Raw genomic sequence first — 22,783 nt, forward strand, 5'->3', positions numbered from 1 at the left:
CCCTTCTCTCTTCCCCCCTCTCTCTTCCCCCCTCTCTCTTCCCCCCTCTCTCTTCTTCCCCCCCTTCTCTCTTCCCCTTCTCTCTTCCCCCTTCTCTCTTCCCCCCTTCTCTCTTCCCCCTTCTCTCTTCCCCCCTCTCTCTTCCCCCCTCTCTCTTCCCCCCTCTCTCTTCCCCCCTTCTCTCTTCCCCCTTCTCTCTTCCCCCATTCTCTCTTCCCCCCCTTCTCTCTTCCCCCCTTTCTCTCTTCCCCCTTCTCTCTTCCCCCTTCTCTCTTCCCCCCCTTCTCTCTTCCCCCCCTTCTCTCTTCCCCCCCTTCTCTCTCCCCCCCTTCTGTCAGCCTCCCCCTCCCAGTCAAATTTGACCTAGAAATAGGAGTTTCTTCACTGATCGTGGAATAATGATGTCTCTAATACAGTAAAACTTAGCAAAATTGACTTGGAATTTTGAATTCTTTTGTAGATCTTTCAGATCTGGAACTAAGTAGGCAAACTGAATGGAATTAAAGCGAAAAAATTTACTATGTGAATTCTGGATGATGAAACTTGTACCAAATAGTTAAAATATACATTGATAATCTGAAGCTGCAGGTGAAATAGAAATATGTAGCTTGCTTGAACTATTAGAAAGCTGCAAGCACTGAAAAAGGAAATAGTTATATCACTACACAGTCACTTAATTTTACCTGAAGCAACAAAAAAAAATTAAGGCAAAGAGCGTTCCAATTTGATTTCATGAAACTTTCCTAGTGATTATTTTAAATGTGTGGAGGAACACTCCAGAAAAAATGTGGTAGGAGTAAAGAACCTGTAGGGGAAAATAAAAAGGAAAATATACAGATGTACTAGGGGGAAGAATGAAAACTAGATATGTATCTAGAGCTTTTTAGTCTCCAGAATGCAATTTTTTTCCGAAGTGTTTGCTCTTGCCTATTATTATTCCTGTTAACAATTAAATCCCCATCAGTGGTGAGGAGTTTGACAGTTCTTCCAAAGTTTACAGTAAAACGGTTTGATTTTTAATAGATTTCATTAATTGTTACGATGGCAGGAAGGACTTAGCTAGTGAGGGTGACAGTAAGATTTAGATGAGTTTTCAGTTATATCAGCATGAAAGTTTTCCAAAAAAGCAATTTAACAACAAAAAGGTGAAGCTTTTATTTTATTTTTATTTTATGTTATTTAAATAAGCGAAGAAATGAAATGTATCTTAATTCTTCCTTCCAAGTCTCCACAAAATGTATTTGAAATTAGTCGATGGAATTGAAATCTAAAGTTTTAATTTGATTTGTGGCTTCTATCAGTGATATAAAATATACTGAATAAACTAATGTTTTTACAGAAGTCCAAACAACTTCAAAGATGATAGGAATTCAAATAATTTTAGAAGGCAAAGCTGCTGCTTTCTATCTATAATTTTTGGCATGAGAACTTAAAGTAGTAGAAAACTAGTAACAAGCATTAAATGTTTTTAATGAGGAAAATGTAATGTTTAAATGATAGGAACTTTCTAGTTTTGGTAAGTAATAAAGAGTGAAAATTTAATAATTTATATGAAATTGAACACAGAGCTTTTTTTACTCATCAGTTACCTTCATGTTCCTTACAGGTAATTTAAATTAAATTTTATAAAGCTGCAGAAGTAAATGTTTGTGGCTTCAAAAAAAAGTTGTTGTCTTCCAGTGTGGCCAGTTTTTAGAAGTATATGGGATGCTTTGCTCTGCCCTTTTCCAGTGTTGGTAAATGTTTGATATTTTAACTGCCAGTCCTGACCAGAAGTCAACGGCCTTCGAACCAAATACTGCACTAACCTTTGTAGCATAAGCTTTTACTTGCTTTGTTGTGATACTAATGTAAGGAATTTTTAGAACAAAAACTTATATACATAGATCTGAAATGGCTGAGAACTTATGGAAGGTTTGAACCCCAGATTTCTGTGACCACCTTCAACAATACTTAATTTGATAGTAGGAAAGTTCTTACATGAGAAAATGCAATGCTTATAACACATAAAGCAACTTAGAATTGAGTGAATAAACAGGAAAATGTTTGCATATCTCTGGAAATTATTATTGCAAGTACTTTTTGCAAGTACTTTTTTCTCCAAATGCTCTTGTCATCTGCAGGTTTCATTTTATATTAATTTTATATGGTTAGCTAGTTTCCAGTGACTGACCTTAGAAGAAATAAAGTTTTTATGACAGTTCTACATGTAGGTTGCTATTGGATGGAGGAGTAGAGGAAGAATGCATTGAAGCATTAGGAGAATTTTCATATCAGTTCATAAAAGTTAATGGTCAGAGAGGAAAAACAAAACTGTATCGTAAACATGATTTAATTAGTATTCAAAGGCTGCAGAAAGTTGGTGCATATGGTTCAGTCATTTTGGACATATATGTACTATTTTCCCCATTCACTTACCATCAGTTAAGCAGCTATCATAATGATATCACAGCAGCATGCAGTCCATTAATTACTTTCTTTCTAATGATCAGTTAGGATGGCATCTTTAAGATGATGCTAACCAAGGGCAAAGGCTTACTTATTGAATTCTTATGTCTTCTTGTACAAGATGCAACATATGTCTGTGACTTAACCTCAGAAATGAAAATGCTTTCTACCGTCTTTCAGAAAAACTGAAATGAAAACCTCAAACCAACTGAAAAACTCTTCCTTCCTATTCAGGAGAAGTTAACTGAGCAAAGAATCTCTTTTCTGTCAGTATAAATTCTCACCTAATATTTCTATCTTTCATAAAATTTGAAGCAAGTAGTTCAATTTATCTTAATTCAATTTATCTCATCTGCCTTGATTTTAGAAACAAGCAGCCCGTCCTTTAAAAAAATCCTCTCTCTTAGCTGATCCTGTGTCTCCGATTCAGATTTTTCTTCTAAAGTTATGCAGTTAAATGAGCAAGATGTTTTGAAGCAATTTACTGAGAATGGGTCAAGAGTGTTTCTGGTAGTTGTTATGCTAGCTGTGTGAATTACAAAGTTCTTTTGCATTTGGAAGGATTACAGGCTAGGTGTGCCGGGCAATCTGCATACAGGTAACAGGTAGAAAGAATTCACTATAAGGTAAGTGGCTGTTAGCCTTCTGTGAGCAAGTTATTTTGTTTAGCAGGCCTTGTATACACAATGTAGAATATTATAAATGCAAAGCAATAGTAATAATTATGTGCAGGTGCATACATAAAGAATCTCAGCTTTTTCTGCCTTGCAGTTCTTCTGGAGAAGGAAAAAAAAAGGTGAGGGAGAAGGTAGAAGCAGGTTGACACCAGCTTTTACTTACAGATTTATATTTGATTTCTTCATTCCTCACTTTTAAGCTTTTTGATTGTTTTCTTTGTGATGAGGGAAATTTTGTGCACAGAGTAAAGATTAATAGCTTGGGGAAAAATTACTGGTGGAAAAGCGTGAAAATCTTTGCACTGTTCTCACATTTGATGGGACCTGTCTGTGAGTTATGGTAGCAGTCTGAATACAAGCCCTGAAGTATAAAGCTTGACACTTTCTGTTCTATTATCCAGGCTGTGATGCACAAATTGCTGAAGGGTAGCATGTTACTATCTGGCAGCTACTTTGTGCTGACTTTGACTATATGCTTTTTCTAAGGTAAATGTGAAGTAGCCTCTTCCTTTTCACTTGTAGATGGATAGGCCACCTTAAATTAACGTGCATTTACTGTGTGTTGTTGCAAGTTAAAAGGGTTTAGGCAGGTAGATGTTGTGGTGAAACTGATATAAAGAAATTTGTTCATGTGTCAAAGCCTTTTACATATTTACTAGCTCTGAATAGCAAAGACAGTAAAGAAAAAAAGTATTCGATTTTGCTGAATGAAGAATATAAAACTTGAATAAGCAAGAAACAACTTCAAGTTTCTCAATGTAAAAGTATGTGAATATAAACTGTCAACATCTTTGAAATAATGTTTAAAAAGATTGTAAGTGCTTTGTGCTATCTATTCTTTTTGTTTTGCAGTGGTTATTTTTCTGATTGAAAACTAGTACTCATATATTCTTGTTTTGATACTGAAATTCTAAAGCTATGATCTCATTTGGGCGTTCTTTTTGTGGACATTCTTGAAGATTTTTATGAGGGGGAAAAACAAAGGCAACAACTAGATTTTGTTGCAGAATTAGAGTGCTTTGTAATATTTTACATTTCAAAGCATCAGTTAAATCAAGATAGATTTTCTAAGTTTTCTACCACTAAGCATTATATAGAGATAGCCACTTTGATATGAATATTGTGTTTTTTTTATAACTTTTTAAAGTAGATCTTTGAAAGATGTTAGAAAAATATCTAAATATGTTAACTTGAAGTCTCTTTTTTAATAGACTGGCTAGATAGCATTCATCTCTGACGTTTTATATATGCGCTTATAAAGTTATTTTAGAATTGCCAACACAGGATTTTTTTTTTTAACTTATAATCAAGTAGAAAAAAGTAGGAACTTAAAACTAGATCTAAAAGGTCTTAAGGCACTTGAATTGTAACTTAGAATGAGGATCTGTGAGTTCAGTTGTGTGATTCATAAAATTCTGCCCATTGGCTTATATGCCCTAAGGGCTCTAAGAGTCTAGATTTTTGCCAGTGAATTTACCAACATGCTAAATTCTCAGAGATTGCATACTCCAGAACATTGTTATTTTGGAAAAGCTAGGTGTTTTTGCACCTACCTCTTGCTTCAGGCTGTTTGAGATTCACAAATGAGGTTTTCCTGTATTGTAGTCACCATAAGGATCAAGTCCAACTGGATATTATGGTAAATAATCTTGTGATTTTTACATAATTTTAAGATTTTGAAATATATTATTCTGCACACTTTGCCAGTAAATGGGTCCGTTCATTTTATGTTAAAATACAGATAAGCATTGATAGGTTCCTGAAAGCCTTAATGCTATTCATTGTATAAAAAGCAGATTGAAATGAATTACAGCTTGTCTGAATATTTATTAACAAGTGAAACATCAGTAATCCATGATCAAGGTATCTGTTAACAAGTGAAACATCAATAATCTCTTATCAAGGTATTCTGTAATCTGCCTCTCAATATAGTTGGTATACTTTTATTTAAACATTACTTCAGATATCTGTATGATAATTTTTGTGTGCAGAATTCTGTGAAATTTTTGTTTTTAGAGCTTATTTTAAAATATCCAGTAACATTTTATTTTGCTATGAAAAAGGGGGTGGGGGAGCTGGGAACAAATTTAAATGTGGATTTGTGCAGATTAGCTCCCTGGATTTTACTATTTGTTCCTGAATTGGTGATGTAGTATGGCAGGAAGTTGGATTCTGTTTTTCCTTTTTATGAAAAGATGATTTATTTAGTCACAGTTGCACACACATTACTTAGAAGTAATAAGGTTGAAAACTAATTTTTTGGTCAAGTTAGAAAGTCTGTATTTCATCAGTTATGATAATCTGTGCAGCAGGAGCACAACAAGGCTTTCCTATCCCAGATGGCGTTTGTAGGGAAATTAAATTAATTTTCTTCTTTTTTTTTAACCTGCCAACCCATTTTAGAGAAATTTGGACAATAATGTCAGTGCTCACTGTTTGAAAAGATGTGAGATAGAAATTAAATGTAGCTTGATTACAGTGACATTTTTAACAGGTACAATTATATATATGATTTGTTAATTAAGTTTTTACAGGTTGTGTATTGACACACTGCAGGTAGTTGTGTATTGTTCTGTGGGATTTTAAACTCGAGGTACGGATGTCTGATGTAGAAGCTGGTGTGTCTGGTTCAGAAGCCTAATGTTGGAACATGGAAGTAACTCCGTTTGTTTACCAGCATGATGTATGAATTAGTATATTTAGCATAGCTTGTCTTAACTCTTTTGGTCAGTTTTCGTGTAGCAGGCCACAGGATTTTTGTGGCTAAGGCAATTGTGGCTAAAGGATTTAGGTCTTAAAATTGTGGCAGCATGATAATGATAATCCAGTTTCTTTTATGGTGTTAGAAGGATGAGGCTAATTATTATTTATATTTTGGGGAAAGCTTTTGCCTATTCCATGCCTCCTGTTCCACAAGATGCTGAATGACCTGAATGTCTGTTAGCTACAAGCGGAAAGAGGGCAATCAGTGTCTTGCAGCGCCTGACCTTGTCTGGAGAGTAAGGTTTAATTTAAAAAAAAGTCTTAAGTAAACCAGTAAGTATTTTGATTGAAAGAAAATTGCAGCTGCTTTTTGAGAAATGAGCAATACCTTTGACAAAACACACATTTTCACTGGCTGTATTAATTGTGAATTTTATTCTAATCAGTTTTCTAAAATATAAATTGTAACTCATTTTAATAAATCATTTTATACCGTATACAGTATACAGGCACTTGAAGATCTCTGAGTTAATACATTTATTAAGTATATATAAAAGTTTTTAGAAACCTAAGTTGATGGATTTGAGAAAGAACTGGTGCCATACCTTCCAAAAAATCATCTGAGATAGTGGAGAGAACTGAGCTAGCTCTAAAAAGTTTCACAAGCACCTCAAGTAGTGTGCAAGCAAGTGTAGTGCTTTGCTTGGGTTAATTAGCCTTGCATCTCAATACCTGCATTGCTTTTGCTAATGAAGGCACTTCGTTCTTAATGAGCAAACATTTGTTATCTCTCCGTAGCAATGCATTGTGCTATATAAAGATAACTTTTTAAGTGACAGATCTGAATATGTTATGTCATGTTTGTTGAACATCACAGGTATGTATGTTCATAACCTATTTCCGTTTTACAACATATCAGGTGAGGAGCCAGGAGGGGTAGCCAAGAAAAAAGCTAAAGTCAAAGGTATTTTAATCTTTTTTTTTGTCAGTGAACCTTAGCGGATATGATGTCTGAAATGCATGTGTGTTGCAAATAGAGTTTGCAGGTTATAATAATGTTTACTAATATTAGCTGTGTTGGCTAATTATTGTCTGATAGTGCAGCAGATTATTATCCACTCCATTTTTCAGTATTTTTTTGTTACTGGTTATAAATTAATGGCAACGTGAGTGCTTTCCTAACTAGCAATTTATTTTTCATCTGTGCAAACAATTTTACAACAGTTGTCTTCTTTAGATTATAAGTATTTAATGTTTATTTCTTATTCTGTGTGTGAAAAAAAGAAAAAAGAAAAAGAAAAAATCTGATGTATACGCAGGATTTGCTCAGTGTCAAATCCTCTTTTAGTTATCTTTCATGGATTCATTATACTATTTTTGTCTTGTAATCGGACTTGAGTACCTTAATTTCTGCTTAAATCTGTACTTAAATGGTTTTATCCATTTTTTTCTTATGGGAGGAGAAATATAAGTAAAGTTGAGCAACTCTTCCCCCTTAATATTATTTACAGGATTGATTGCAGTTATTATCTTAATTTTTCCAAGCTTAAAGCAAGATAGCTTTGGAGCAATTTATTGCATACACTTGAAGATCTCTTATTTGAGTTAATATGTTTATTAAATATATATAAAATTGTATAAAAGTATAAGTTGATGGATGTGAGAGAGAACTGGCACAATGCTTACCAAAGAAATCAGCTGGGGTAGTGGTTATAATTACATTTAAATATAAAATTATAATAAGAAATATATAACATAATATATGTGTTATATATATTTATACATGTATATAAACTCTATATAAATTTATAATAAAAAATTAATGAACAAATGCATAATAAATACAATAATAAAAATAAGTATAAGAAATTAATCCAATTTGTAATTAAATGGCTATAAGAGCAACACACGTATCTGTCTAAATGTATTTAGTGCAACAAACAGACTAAGAAACTAATTAGCCCAAGCAAAACACCATACTCCCAGATGAAGTTGGTGCTTCTTGACTTTTTAGATGTGCTCAGTTATTTCCACATAGCATGTTACCATGTAAAGAATACAGTCTACTTGTTGCATAAAGCACATTTAGACTAGTCTGTGTTTTTTTTTTTTTCTAGCAATATGTGAAAAACACAAAGTCTCATTAGAGAAAAAAACGTATCTGCTGGGGAAAGCTCTCATGTTCCTCTGAATTTTTCTTAGCATCTTTGCATGCAATTTGAAATTTTTAGCTTTTGTTCTGCATTATGCTTGATATGACTTGGTGAAAATTGTGTGTTTCCAAGATTTTAATAAATATGTAATTTAACAATTTATTCTTGTGCTTTGGTTTATTTTTTTGAAGATGTTTGATATATGAATGAAGAAATGTTGTGATATGTTTCTAGATGCTTTATGTGGAAAAAATAGTCGAAAAAATGTATTTTTAAACTTTTTGAACTGTGTGATTGAATTGTTAACTTCACAGAAACATTGCATAGCTGTTAGTGGCAGTTGTTGAGAAATGTTGTCGCTTTACTACACTTTACCTGAACTGACTCCAGTTCATTTCAAAAGAGCATTTATCTGAATACAAAAACTGATTATATTTTATATTTCAAATCTTTACTGATTTTTTTTTCAATAATGTAGATATAATACATTTTTAAAAAGTAAATACAAAGATGGCATGCAGAGAGTTAATGGAAAGTTTTCTAAACTTTATTAAAAGTAAGCAATTACTTATTCTGGGGGATATTGCTGGTAGTATGACAGCATTTTTCAAAACTGAGCAAACTGAAATTGAATAACTGAAAATCTAAATTTCAAGAATGCTGTTCTGAATTGTTCTGTTGGTATATTGTCTAGATAATGCATCACAGCCAAATGAATAATATAATTTAAATAGAGAAAATGAGTACAAGAGATGCATCTCTTGTACTTATACCTAAGTAAAAAAAATATTAATAACACCGTAGATTGAAAAGGAAAGATGTAAGAATAGATTTATCATTGTTACTTTGATTTAATTGAATATGATTAAACCAAATTAAAGTTCTTGTTTGCAGTTGATTTAATTCACCAGGACATTGTTATTTCTTCTTAAGTATTTTGTATTTGCATTTTTTAATTTTTTTAAATATGTATATATTTAAAATGCATTTTACATTTTGTCCTAATCTGAGATTACGGTATCTGTAACATATTGAAGTGTAGGTTTGTGTTATTATAATATTTTCATTTGTTGTTCTAGTAGGTTGAACAAATTGTGAAACTTTCTTTTAGATATGTTCTTGACATTTCTAGACCCTACAGTGGTCCCACCATTATCAAAGATTCAAAATATATTGTGATTTACATGCTCATGGACAAAGCTATTGTTAGCATTCTGTAGAAGTAAGTTAACAGTAAGATAGTAGAGGCATGGATTTTAGTAGTTTAATGCTTTATTCAGATGTAGTTACAGTAAGCTAAGGTTATTGGCTGGCTGCATGGTGTGAGGAATTGCTAAAAGGCAAAGCTGATTTGTTTAAATTGCTTAAAGCTTAAGTAGTTAAATAAAGACGTTTAAATTCATATTTAACATGTTAAGAGAGATGATAATCAAAGCTTGTCGATAGTTGCTCGTAAAATATATTCTCTGATCTATAAAATATATTCTCTGATCTAAAAATGGTTCTCTTATTGAACATTTCCTCCTTTTTTAAATGAAAAACTAAAAAGTAAAAGAAGCAATCAAAGAACCAGCCAAGAAAGTAAAGGAGAAGCAGGAATCCAAGAAGGATGAAATCAAAGATGAGGAAGAAAAAAAGAAAGCCAGAAAAGGAAAAGATGCTGCTGATCGAAAGGACAAGAAAACTGTTGAGATGGATAAATTAAAGAAAGATTCTGACAAGGTTAAAAGAGACAAAGGAAAGGAAAAGGAAAAGGGCCTAGACAAAAGTGTAAAATCCAAGGAGACTACAAAAAGATCAGCCAGTGAAAAGGATGGTACTATTCAGGTGGGAAAAGATAAAGAAACAAAAAAGATAGCTAAAAACCCATCCAAAATTTCTGAAAGCTCAGCAAAGGAAGACAAGAAAGAAAAGAAATAAACAGAGTTCCGATTGTGCTAAGTAGGAACTGACCTGAAGGATAAGAAATACAGCATATTCATAGGAATATGGTAAATAAGGCGATAAGAAAATCATGTTTTGTAGAAATGATAAGTGTGAACAAAGTTTATATATAATCACTTTTTGAAAACTGCTAAGCATGTGCTAGCATTGTAAACAAAAAGCGAGAATATCTACTGTGAAAGTCAAATATGTGCATCTGTTAATGTACCTCACCTAACTGTATGTGTATTGAAAACAGAAATATCGGATTAGTGCCAGGTACTTTAAGAACGCTCTTAATCTAAATCTGAAAAATCTCCTTTCTTTGTTTGCTTTGTGTGAAAATGCTATTTTCTTGATGTGGGGATGAAAGTGTAATATTGTGTATCAAGTATAAGTTTAAAAGCAAAGGACTATGGGGACACATGCAGTGAAAATCCGTAAGTTATTTTGTTTTTCCTCCCAAAACAAAGAGTATTATTGGAACATACAGTCATAGGATGATAGTAAGTGTAAATTATTCTATACTAAACTTGTTTTCCTAAGTAGACTGATAAAACTATTTTAAAGTTGGTTTGAGTGTTTGTGTAGGGTTGCATTTAGTTGTGTGACTTCAGAGTATACTCAGCCAAAGTGCTACTACACTGCAGTTATTGATCCTTTGACAGTATATTCTGTCTTTTTTTTCTTTATTACCTTTTGGTCTCAAAACTTATTTCATTAACTCTTCAGTTTACTGCGGCCAGATTTTCCAAAGAATTCAACCATTCAAGATCGGGGTCAGATTTTCAGGATTGCTTTTTCACTAATAGCAGTCTTTTCCTGGAAGCTTCTGATGATCACTTTTAAAAATTAGACCACTGGACCATTGATGGATATTGTTGGGTTTCATTCCTATTTTAAAAAGAGTGCTGTTCTTTTTGTGTTGCATTCTGATTGAACTTGATTAGAGAACAGCTTCTGTTTTACAGCTATTAGGATTATTTTCTTCAAACAACACTTTTCAAGTACATGACACTTCTGTAAGGAAGCTCCTATATTAATCTGCTGTTCTATCATCTGTGTTCTTAGCAGTGAGGAATGATTTATCTAGCAGTCTAATTAGAATAAAAAGGAAGTTACAAAACATTTCTTCAGAAGGATTTATCCTTCAGTATGTTATTGAATCTGTGCTTACTTTCTTGTTTATTGAGGAAAAGAATATTTTCTAATTTTACTAGACAAATAATGTTGCTTATTTTGTTGAAAAGTAAATTGCTGAATAAAATTACAAAAGATTCAGAACAAAATTTGTGATGACAGTTGAAGATTTTTTTACTATTATATTGCAGTATTATTTTAAACAAAACAAAACAAAACAGTGAAGTAGAGCTTGAGTGTAGCATGCGGATGGTGGTATGATAAAGTCCTGAAGGTTGATTCCTATGTTCTGTTCTTGGTTCTTCCTAAATTTTCTGTATAAAAGTGTTGACAATGCATATAGGATGATACAGCACATACATATCTATCTGAGATGCTTAGATCTCTAGGGTTAAAAGCTGTGGTAGCAGGGTAAGATACAATCTGTTTCTTTGAGAGGAAGCTTTTTAAAACTAGTTTAAATAAAAGCAGTGGCAAATAGTACAATACCTTAAGATTCTCACTCTGGTAGTTGAAAGAGAGGATGTATTGAGCTACTTTCCAAATATTTATATATGTAGGAAGAAGGGGAAAAGATGTATTTTATGAACATTATATTGTTTCGCAAAATACTTGAGAGAATGAAGATGCCTTTTGTTAAAAAGTTTTTAAAAATTATTTTCTTTGGGACTCATATTTGATAAATGCACTTACCTAATGAGCTCTATTTTTTAAGTTACAGCAATGATAAGGGCATATTTATTCATCTTTGCTCTGTTTGCTGTTAAGATGCATATTTGATAGAGGAATAGCAAAATCACAATTTTCAAGGGTGATGGCAGAGAGGTATAGCGTACATCACTCTTTGTTTTCTCCCCTAATGCGGCACAAGTTGCCACTGTCTGGGGAGTGAAATTTGGAATGAATTGCATTTCTAATTGCTGTATATTCATGTATATGACCCAAAGTCTACTTGGTTCTAAAATAGTTCCTTTTTCAAAGAACATTTCTTTTGAGCAGCACTGTAGGCTATACAAATAGGCACATAATAAAAACAGATTTTTCCCCCGGGGCTTTGTTGTGCTGTTACGTATCTCTATGAAATCTTATTGTCATTCAGTTTAACATGGCAAGTTACCACCTAAATTCAAAAACTGCACCAAAAGTAAATAGTGAGTGTAACTTTGTTTTCATAAGAAATGAAACAGTATCCTGCAAAAAATATATGACATATCATACTACATACTCAACAGGTTTGAACAGGAGACAGACAGAAGCCCACATTTGATAGCTAGTATATAAAGCATCAAAGCGAAAGTGAGAAATGTGCAAGGTAAACAAAGAAACATTTCTTGCTAGGCCTTTCTTTTATGCACTGTAACTACTTGCTTGTTGTGAAGGACTGAATATCTTTTGAAATGCTTTGAATCTATTTATTGTTAATGGAGTGGAGGAAGTGATTGTCTTAAAATGGAGATGTGGGTTATCAGACGTTATGGACTGAGTACTTATTTAAAGATGTGTATATTATACATGGAAGTGGGGTGGCTGTTTCTACTCTTCCAGATTTTGAAGTCTGAGACCGTGGCTAATAAGTAATTAACTTTTTCCCCATGTATTCTATACTTAAAGTTCATTATAAAATGAAGTGACTTCTCACTCTTTTAGTCATTAATATTGCTGCTGCAAAAGGTGAATGCAAGTTTTACCCAATAATATTTTTGAAATTCTAAATATGTTTTTATGAGACAGCAGAAACTGGCAAAGAAGAAAGGTGTAAATTTGGCTTTTTTTCTCTAGCTTCTGATCTTGGCTCTATAGTAGTAGGCTCTTAGTTACAATGCTTTTTAAAAATACTTAATGTAGTATAGGGCATACAAAAAGCAAAATTAGGATTGATTCACTTTTTTCCTATTCACATTACATGTATAGGACAATGCAATAAATATATGTGCTTTTCATCGTTCATAAAATAGTAACATCTCCGTCGTTTACACAAAGTTTTTTTGAGATATACTAGTCCTTTTTGTACTGAGAAGTATCTGACTCCAGCAGAGACTTAATAATAACTCTGAAAAGCTTTAGGGCCTTGAAATACAACGCTTGCGTGGTTTCACTTACAGATACTTTTACAAGAGTCTGGCAGCAGCAGATGACTCAGTATAGTGTAACCTCTTCTTTAATTATTATTATAAATTGATTCAATTGATTTCTGTGCATACTACTCTGAGAAGCCAGTTCTGTGGGGTTTTTTGTTTTGTTTTGATTTTGTTTGTTTTTTTTTGAGGAGGGATGCTGTTTATTTACTTATTTAAGAAATCATCTTTAGCTTAATTGACCTCACAACTCATATTAAAAATTGAATCTACAAAAGCTATCATACATGGGATCACAGGAGAATTCAGTTTGGAAGTGACTTCAGGAGGTCTCTAGTCCAACATCCTGCTCAAAGCAGAGTCAACTGAGAGATTAGACCAGGGTACTCTGAGCTTTATCTAGTCTGATATTGAAAACCTCCAAGGATGGAGACTGCACAACCTCTCTGGGCAGCCTGTACCACTGATTGACTGTGCTCATAGGGAGAAAGTTTTTACTTATACCCAATCGGAACCACTCTTGTTTAAATCTTGCTTGAATCCTTCCCAAAGGATTACTGAAAGGAGGATTAGGCTAACATCAGTAAATTCTTCTTGAGGCTTTGTCATAATCTCTGAAGCTTTGCACTGTGCTTTCTGAAACTAGGCAGTTAATGAGAATTAATGACCCGCTTGATCTTGGATAAGTATTTATCTAAGTAAGATATGAATTACTGTTATCCTTTACCTTGATGTTGATCATTGTTGTTATTACTTGCTTGCTTTTTATCATATTTTGATCCAGAAAGCCTCAGTGGTGTAATAGTAAGCATCTTGGTGGCAGAATTCCATCATTCATACTTCTTTCCGTACTAATTCAGGAGTTAAAAGAAATGAGAGACTGAGATTAATTGATATTGAAGACAAAGTTAGATCTAACGTTTTCTTTACAAATTCATACGTTAAATCTTGGAAGATCTGTTAATTTCTCATAAAGAGCAGTATATTGTAAAGTTCAAGTCAGGTATTCATAAAAACATATATAAAATATAAAAATGATCATATGAATTTCTCCAAAGAAAAGAAAGGTTAAAAAAAAAACCTGCTGCATATTTTTTTAAATACTGAAGAGACTGTGAGAATAGCCTAGTAATTTGTTTAGTTACTTTCAACTAGACACAGGTGCTTAAATTTCCATCTATTTTTTCTCATTGTACTTTTTAATGTCTTCAAAACATATATTTGTATACTATCTGAATATACTTTAGTGTTTGTGTACGTTATATGGGTATGGCCCTGTAGTAATGATTTATTGTTTGGATACCTTCTGAGGTGTTTAATGTCAATTAATTTTTACTTTGTTATTGAAATAATTGAAAGAAGATTGTCTCTTTCTTGATACATAATTGAGTCAAAACAAAAAAGCCTAAAGTTAACTTTATAACTGAAAAATGCAGGCCTTAAAGAAAGATCTGTCCCAGCACAGTCAACTTCACCAGAATCCGAGGAGACTATTCAGCCTGCTGAGCAGCCGTTTGTCGAATCAGGTAAGGTGTCCCATAAACCGCAGATGAAACAAAAGACACGCTGTTTCATTTGAACTACAATTATGTTTCCTCAGTATGGTGTTTTTTCTTTGGGTAGAAATATAAGTCTTTCATGCTATCACTTTTATGTGGTGTTTATCTACTATAGTTTATTTAACTGGAATCACTGCTAGTAACTTTATGTAAATCACCAACCACTAAAAGTTTATAGGTTTTATGTTTAGAAGGCGCTCATTTGAGCTGTCATGAACACCAGTGGAGCATTATCACATCGGATAACTTTCTGCTGGTGTACAGTTGTGGTTAAAATACATATGCAACAGTATATGCAATCAGAATGACGGCAGCTTTTCCACATTAAAAAGAAAAAGAAAAATTCATAAAATCATTCGCTTGCTTGGAGAAAGGGAGAAAAATACTATGATTTACGTTTTTTTATTTTAATTTTTGTGCCTGTTTGTAAAATCAAATCAGTTGGCTCAGTCTAAGCAGATGAAAAATATTGTTGTGCAACGGTCATTCTCATCCCCATATAAATACTAACAACAAAAAATTTGATATGACTAATTTTATAATTTTAGTAATAGCACTGTTCTCATTTTCGTAAGTGCTTCAGCAACAATGGAAAAGTGTTTTCTTACTGTTTACTTCAAATACTTTTGCATTTCTGTAATTTTAAATTAAAAATAGAAAGTAGAATCACTTGGTAAGATTATTCACAATAATCTTACTAAAACAAGTAGTGTGTAATAAATATAGTAAATTAGGTGTCTAGTGTTGAAAAATTCACTTAAACATTAAAAAAATGCATTAGTAAAATTTATTAGGTTCAGGAGGAATTCCAGTAAAGATAATTTTACATGTCAGCTTTCAGATATATGATTTACATTTTGATGTTATTCAGAGACTATATTTTTTCCAGTTCTTGGGTGAAGTGCATCCTACTAGATGTTTATATGAACCTAAGCGCAGTAAACCACAAAAGTGGAGCACATGGTTAATAAACTGGAATATAAAATCTGTTTTTAAAGGCTTGAATTACTTTCATTATTTTTTATAAAATATATTCACTTTAGGGTGTCATTTTTATGTGTTTACATAACTGGTGCCATTACAGACCTTCATTTGAAACTACAATTGTGGTTGTTTTTATACAGCATTGAATTTCTTGATGTTAATTTCAGGACGTTTATATGAAGGCAACACTTCATTACCTATTCCTGTTATGTTCTGGGCTGGTGTGTTAGGTGATGTTCGCTTGGCTCTGAAATCAGTGTGGAATTTTTCTGTTATGAACTGCCTGGAGAAGACCTTGCCATTGGAATACTAGTATTTGTTCTCCCTAGTTCTAAAACAACCAACTCCCCACTTATGAAATTGAGGTTTTGTTGTCAAACCATGGTATGCTAGTGCTGCAGCCTAAATTGTAGGAATGTGATGGATGAAAGTGTTAGTTAAAGAATTACTCAGGAGAGAATTCTTGGTAGGAGTAGTTATCTGAAGTTAATGATGTCACTGCAACTGAGAAAAAGATACATGCAGAATGCCACACCCACTGTAAGTAATTTTTTTAAATTCATCTTTAGGTGTTTTATTAGAAATTGATGCAATACTTCAGAATTGGAGAGTAAACAAAACCAAAGTAGTTGGTTTTTGTAGTTGCATGGGTTGCAGAGATTCATGAAATAAGTCTGTACAGAACTATGAATGAGACTACTAAAAGCTGCAAGCCATGAGCTTGCAGAGACTTTGTCTTTTGCACTTACCTCTGCTACAACTTGTAATCCTTTCAGAGCGCAAGAATGCTGAAGTAGAATTGGAAGAGGAAATTCAGTCTGTTCTTCATGAAGCTCTCCATTCCCAGTCTGGTATGCATTAACAATTAGAAATCACTAAAGAATTTATAAATACTGTCATAGGCTAGACAAATCTTAAATTCTGTTCAGGGTACGCACTCCAAGTACTTTTGCCTGCACAGAAAATTCAGCAAATTCTACTACTGTGGCCTATTATTCAGGAGAAGTTGGGCAGCAGTAGCTGAAATCACTCAGTTGACAAGATCTTCCTCAAAATACCATATATAGTGCAAGAATAGGTAAATGGAGATGTTTTTTGCCCCATGAATGATTCTGACACTAGTGAGTCAGTGCAGATATTTTGGGATTATATTGCTATAATGGGCAGATGATTTGTCTGCCTCCATTCCCTTTGATGAGTAGCTGGAAAATATTAAAGGTGTGCTGAAAGCTCGATATTCACTGGTAATAAATTTTACCAAAGAGCAGGTATTTTTTAACATTCTGTATTATTAATTAGGAGAGAGACATGAAGATGTAGATGAAAGCATAAATGACCAGTGGCAAGTGAAGGAAGAAGTACACGAAGAAGCTTTTGGAACTCCTACAGAAGATGACTTACATGGAGAATTAGAGAGTGAAATGCTAGAAGCATATGAGTTGCCAGACTCAATTCAGAAAGGTATCTGAAAGACTAAATATAATTCAAGTTAAATTTTGGCAAAATAAGAACAAACAAATGGAAACACGTCTTCTTAAGAACTTGACTCTCAATATTAATTCCTGCCTGTTGTAGATACTTGGCAATAACAACTACTGTAAATACTGCATAGCAAATAAATATTAATCGAAATAGAATATTTTAATATTATGTATTTTGGCATTCAGATAATTATACTATTATTTACTTGCTGGTTTATTGGCTTTCAACGAAGCACTGTCTGTGCTCCGACTGTGCATTTCTTCCCCAAATAGAGCAACTTTTAAATATCTGTGTGGAGTCTGCTTTTGGGCTTGCTAGTTTATAAAACTAAATTTTAAAAGTGTATATGCAACAGCCTTTTGTAGACAGTCCTATCTGCACTCTGCTTGCCTTCTAATGTGGCTCTGTAAGAGAATGCTATAAGTCCAGTTGAGAACATAACAGCTATATGAAGTATAAAGAAGCTACTCATATCCTGCTGAAGCATTGACAGGATGAAACAAACTTGTTTGTAATTAAAATATTAAAGCAGAATCATCTAGTCTAAAACCAAATTAGGGAAAAGTATTTCTGAGAAGGTGCTCTTATCTGAAGTGCTGAAAATTTTATAGACCTGAAGACATATTTTTGTGAATCTCATGCAGTGGGTATCATCTAAAAGTTTTGATTTCTGGAAGTAAACTTAGATTCTTTTTTCATGACTGAAGTAGTTCTTTTCAGTCTGAGTTTATTATACCTCCTTGTTTCTCCATCTCTTCCATTCATCCCTTGTGCAAGTTAAAGTAGAGGAATAGACAAGACATTCAAATTATATTTTTTAATCTTTAACTTGGTCAAGAAGGCAAAAGTGAATATATTCTGTTTTCTTTAGAGCTTCATGCAAGGTAGATTTTACAACATTATGCTTGAATTAGGGAGAACAGAACATTCAGTACGGAAGGTTCTCTTTATTTGAGCAAATGTGTATTCAGTATATGTGTGTGTATATACACACATATACACATTCAGCATTACTTTTTTTTTCTTTCAATCTATAAAATATCTTTCTGCCATTAGAAGAAATTTGCTTGTAATGTCTTCTAAGAAGTTTGACTCTGTCCCTCCATAATATTTTGTTTTACAGTATGCAGCATCATATATTGACTTAAGTATTTTAAAATGTGTAAATATATCTTTGTCTCTCAGACACTGATGTTTTAGCAGATGATCTTGGAGCAATGGAGCCTGAAACATATGAAGTTCCAGGTATAATTCTGTTTTTTCCAAACTCTGTAATATTAGTTTTATGCCTCAATGTAGCAAATGATATGAGAAAGTAAAAAAGAAACTGGTCAGCTGATTTAAAAATACATAATTTTGAAAATTTTGAAATAATTTTTCCCTCCAAAACTGTTCTTCTTGGGTAATTTTACTCTGACTGAGAGGGCTGTATCATATTTGCTATTGCAGATGTTACTATAAGGAAGGGAGTGATAGGTGTGAAAACTTTGGTTTCAGTAATACCAGAACTTCATTTATATTTTTTTTTCTGTATTTCTGGCTGTTGTGGATATATGTTTAGGACCCAGATAGTTAGATCTGTGGTTGAGAATGTGGGAATGAGGTTTATCACTCATATTACTCTGTCTTCTTTCTTTCTACAATGCTAAAATTCTTCTGGCCATTGTTCTTGTCATCAGTCAGAGATTCCTCTTCTCACTTGAAACCTTGCTGTCATCTTCTGAAAGCATACAGTTCATAACCTTTCTATCAGGACTGTTTGTTTTTTTATGACCAGTTATACAATCAGAGAGTTAATCAGCAGCAAATGCTTCATAATGAACTATCCTTGCACTGGCTTCTCTACATCCTATTTGGTCTTACTACTTTTTGAAACTTTGCCTAGACTAATCCAGTAAGCATCTAGGCTTCTTCATGCTACACTTGATGCCATATAGGAATTTTCTCCCTTTGATTGTGTTAGTCCTTTTTTCCCTGCAGTTTTGTTATCATACCTAACATATAAAAAGACAGATCTATATAGTGGATATTACAGTTTTTCTGTTATCTGGAAAGTATTTTCTTCTGGATGTTAGCAGTTCTCAATAGTACACGCAGCCTCTTCTATTTATATCAAATATTGATTTCAATTTGAACTAGGCTTATTGTCATTGGCTAAATGTTAGTTCTGGATTTTGCAACATTGTTTGATGCCAAATATGACAGAACAATAATTTTGTTTCTGTTTGATATGGCTAAAGCTTCTTATTTCCATCTTTATGGGAGACAGATGCTTTCCAGCTACCAATTTGGAATCCATGCTGCTACACTTCAAAAGAAAAAAGCGTAGTTGCCTTACCTTCAGTACCATGTGTTAAATCTGATCCATCTTACTGAGTGTAGTTACAGCATGTCAAAGAATTGCAGGCACAGAGGAAAAGAATCTAAATTTTTAGCTAATCTATGAAAAGAAGTAAATTACTCTATTTCTGTGATACTGTAAGTAAATGTACATATTTTTCAAGGTCTGTTTTCTGGCTACTATAGGCAGTGGCTGTCTTTAGATAAGTGCCAGTGATTCTTTCTGCAGAGTAATAAAGAAGCTACTTTAGAATTTTGAGGATAATGGAAGATTATATTTTTGATTCATAGTAGGAGAGCCATTCAAATCTTACTAGTATCTCATGGCTTTCATGGGTCTAGTTTTCATCCTGAGGATATATCATAAGACTGGAAGAGAGGATGGTCCAAAATCTTCCATTGGAATGGCATGTGTCCAGTTGCAGAAGTCTGTTAGTAAGGTTTTAATTGGTCAATTTTCAACTAGATCTGTACTGCAGAGGTACTTTTAGCTGTTGAAAAAACAAATTAGGGGTGGAAATTTAAGTAATAAAATGTTAAAGATGTGGATTTTTCTTTTAATTTACAGTTTCATATGAATATGATATGGGTGTGGAAAACACAGTAAGTGAGCCAGAAGCACCAGGTTTGTAAATTTTCCTAACTTTAAATTGCAGTATAATCACTTACACCTTTTTTTTTAAAGTGCTTCAAAGTTACTTATTGTATTCGCTGTGTAATCATACTTTATTTTCAAAGAGGTTTTCAGATAGTTTCAAAAAACTCTGGTTTTTGCAGTACTAGTTTTGCTGTGTTACCATTACAATTGTGAACATAACACTCCATAAATCCAATTCACAAGAACTTATATATGCTTTATTTTGTTCTGTGAATAGTTCTCCAGTCTAGTTAATGGGGTCCTACTTATATTCTCAATTCTAAGCCTAACTATAAACATGTATAAACTTATTTTATTGTGTGACTTCTGGGTGTGTTTACAATCCACTTGTCACTTGCAAATAAAATGTGGTAATTAATTCAAGTGTGTTTAGTTCTATATTATTCATGAGCTAAGTAGTATGTGACATTTTAACTTCTCTTATGCTTTTTAGCTATTACATGACAACTTGATTAGAACATAAAATACAAAATATTTTTATTTAAGGTGACGCTGAGCCAATGCTAGAAGATGCTATTGAGCATCATGCAGGTACAATCTAAAACCTTATTTTTTCTAATGAAAGGAACTTACATTCACTTTTTTTCCCCAAACCAAGCTAAAAAAAATTGAGCCTATAAATAATATCAAATTTTTAGTAAATTATTACATGCGTATTTTCATTTATGTTCTCAAAAATGCAAAGATCTATGTGCATACTACTTTTCTATAACATGAGCCAAATATATTTTAAATTGCATAGAAAAGATTCTGTAGATGAAATATATTTAGAATTTGCCAAAGACATTGAAGCTAGTCTGTGTAAGTGTCAGGGAATAAGTAATGTCTTTCAAAATAAACAAAAAAACCTCAACCTCCCCTAAAACCAAAACATTTCAGATTATTCTATAAAATATTGCCTCATATAGAAATGACTTATGAACATTTCCGTTATGAAATGTGGGTCATTTGTAGATTATTTAATGAATTTTATGAGAAAAGCCTGCTGATTTTGCTGAACCTTATCTTCTGATGCTGGGAAATATTTCAACTTTTTTCCCCTTAAAATCATTTTAAAAAGTTGAATTCTTAGTAATATTAAGTTTTAGTACAGTGTAATACAATTGTGCTTGAATAGTTTTTTTTGTCTTGAATAAACGTGACACTGTATTATTTGTATATATTTATTGTCTTTAAAACTCCATGAATTTTAATATTGATATATACTTTTTAACAGAAGACAGAGTGCATGGGGATTATAATGAAGAACATGGTATGGAAATTGTTATCTTTATTGAAATGACAGTATTATAACCCTTTTTTTCCATCATATTGTTATGAAAATCTTTAATGAATACAAAATTGAAATTGCTTTGTCTTAAAATTTTCCGGGCTTTCACATTACTTTGTAAGTTCCCTGAAGGATATGTGATATTCAACACCCCCCCCACACACACACCATGAAAATGTACATATGAGGAATGAATGAGAATTTAACACTTGAACAAGTGCAGAATGTTCCTATAGGTTGTATTCCCATACCAGTACCCTTTGTCATGCTTTGTATATATGTGTTATAAAAATGTTGAGGACTTTGCATGCCCTTTCTCCTGTTAAATTCTAGCTAAGTCAGCTGTAGTTAATTTTATCTGTGTGGCTCAGTGCTCCTTTTTACTGTGCTCGTCTTGTCCGTAACTGTCCAGTGCTTTGGAGATTATTCTGATTTTAGTTTGATTTACTAATGATTACTAGGACCAAAGAAAAAAGAATGAAAAAACTCAAAAAACGAAACAGAACAAACAAGTGGCCACAGAGTCCTGAAAGAAAGGCATGTGCTTATGATTCCTTCTGTGAAATCCTCCTGGGGATTACCTTACTATAGAGGAGTTAAGCATATTTCCAAAATACTCTTGTTTACAGTCTGTTCTTCTGTCTACAAAGGATAGTGATTCTTAACTTCAAGAAAACCAAAACCAAAAATCAAACCTAAAAACCTTTAAGTTCCCCCTTTGTCACCAAGAAGGAAATTCTGATTTCCACCTTTGGGATAGAAGTCCAGATCTCATTGAAGGAGTTTTAGTGGCCAAAGGCACATTCTCTTTCCTCTTATTCTGCTTATTTGCCTCAGCTATGAAGCCCTTGAAAAAATATGTGAGCATAAATGGGATGTAAAACTATAGAGACCTAGCTTTTTTTCCTGAGCCTGTGATTTATCCTCCTTTCCAAGAGAATCTTATTTTACCATCAGTTTCTGGTCAAGAATCACTTCTGCTTCTCACACAGAGATCAAGGAGAAATGCAACTTAATTTTCACTTTAGTAGTCCCTCATACGTAGGTGGTAAGATGAACAGAGAACCCCTTCACAGACCCTGGCTCCAGAAGAATCTATACATGCTTTTGATGCAAATGATCATAGAGATTCCTAAAAGAATTTACACCAACTCGCTGTACAATCGGTTCCCAAACCATTTCATGTTCTGCAGTCTGCAGTTCTATTCTGGCCCTGGCACAATGACAGTGAATTAGTCTATTTTATCAGTAGTTTATGGACTTTGGTAAGCACAATTTCATGTGTGATTACAATCAAGTGCTGCAAGATGAGTTGTAAATACTACTGGATGGATCAGATTTAGGATTTTTTTTTTGTTTCCTTGTTTATTT

General features: G+C 33.0%; 1 protein-coding gene across 10 annotated transcripts in view; it reads left to right on the forward strand.

Moving 5' to 3' along the window:
- The window catches only part of ASPH (aspartate beta-hydroxylase), a 125,189-nt gene that overhangs the window by 35,282 nt on the left and 67,124 nt on the right, over positions 1 to 22,783 (forward strand). For 5 of the 10 annotated variants that reach the window (XM_068932620.1, XM_068932617.1, XM_068932624.1 and 2 more), the window contains 8 exons: positions 6,748 to 6,792; positions 14,556 to 14,645; positions 16,439 to 16,513; positions 16,962 to 17,123; positions 18,330 to 18,389; positions 20,053 to 20,109; positions 20,629 to 20,673; positions 21,359 to 21,394. In XM_068932620.1, coding sequence (XP_068788721.1) covers positions 6,748 to 6,792; positions 14,556 to 14,645; positions 16,439 to 16,513; positions 16,962 to 17,123; positions 18,330 to 18,389; positions 20,053 to 20,109; positions 20,629 to 20,673; positions 21,359 to 21,394 — 570 coding nt within the window. The remainder of the gene's footprint in view (positions 1 to 6,747; positions 6,793 to 14,555; positions 14,646 to 16,438; positions 16,514 to 16,961; positions 17,124 to 18,329; positions 18,390 to 20,052; positions 20,110 to 20,628; positions 20,674 to 21,358; positions 21,395 to 22,783) is intronic. The other 5 variants (XM_068932621.1, XM_068932623.1, XM_068932619.1 and 2 more) reach the window with 1 other exon arrangement.

Source organism: Struthio camelus, chromosome 2 (genome assembly GCF_040807025.1).
Source record: "Struthio camelus isolate bStrCam1 chromosome 2, bStrCam1.hap1, whole genome shotgun sequence".
Taxonomy (NCBI): domain Eukaryota; kingdom Metazoa; phylum Chordata; class Aves; order Struthioniformes; family Struthionidae; genus Struthio; species Struthio camelus.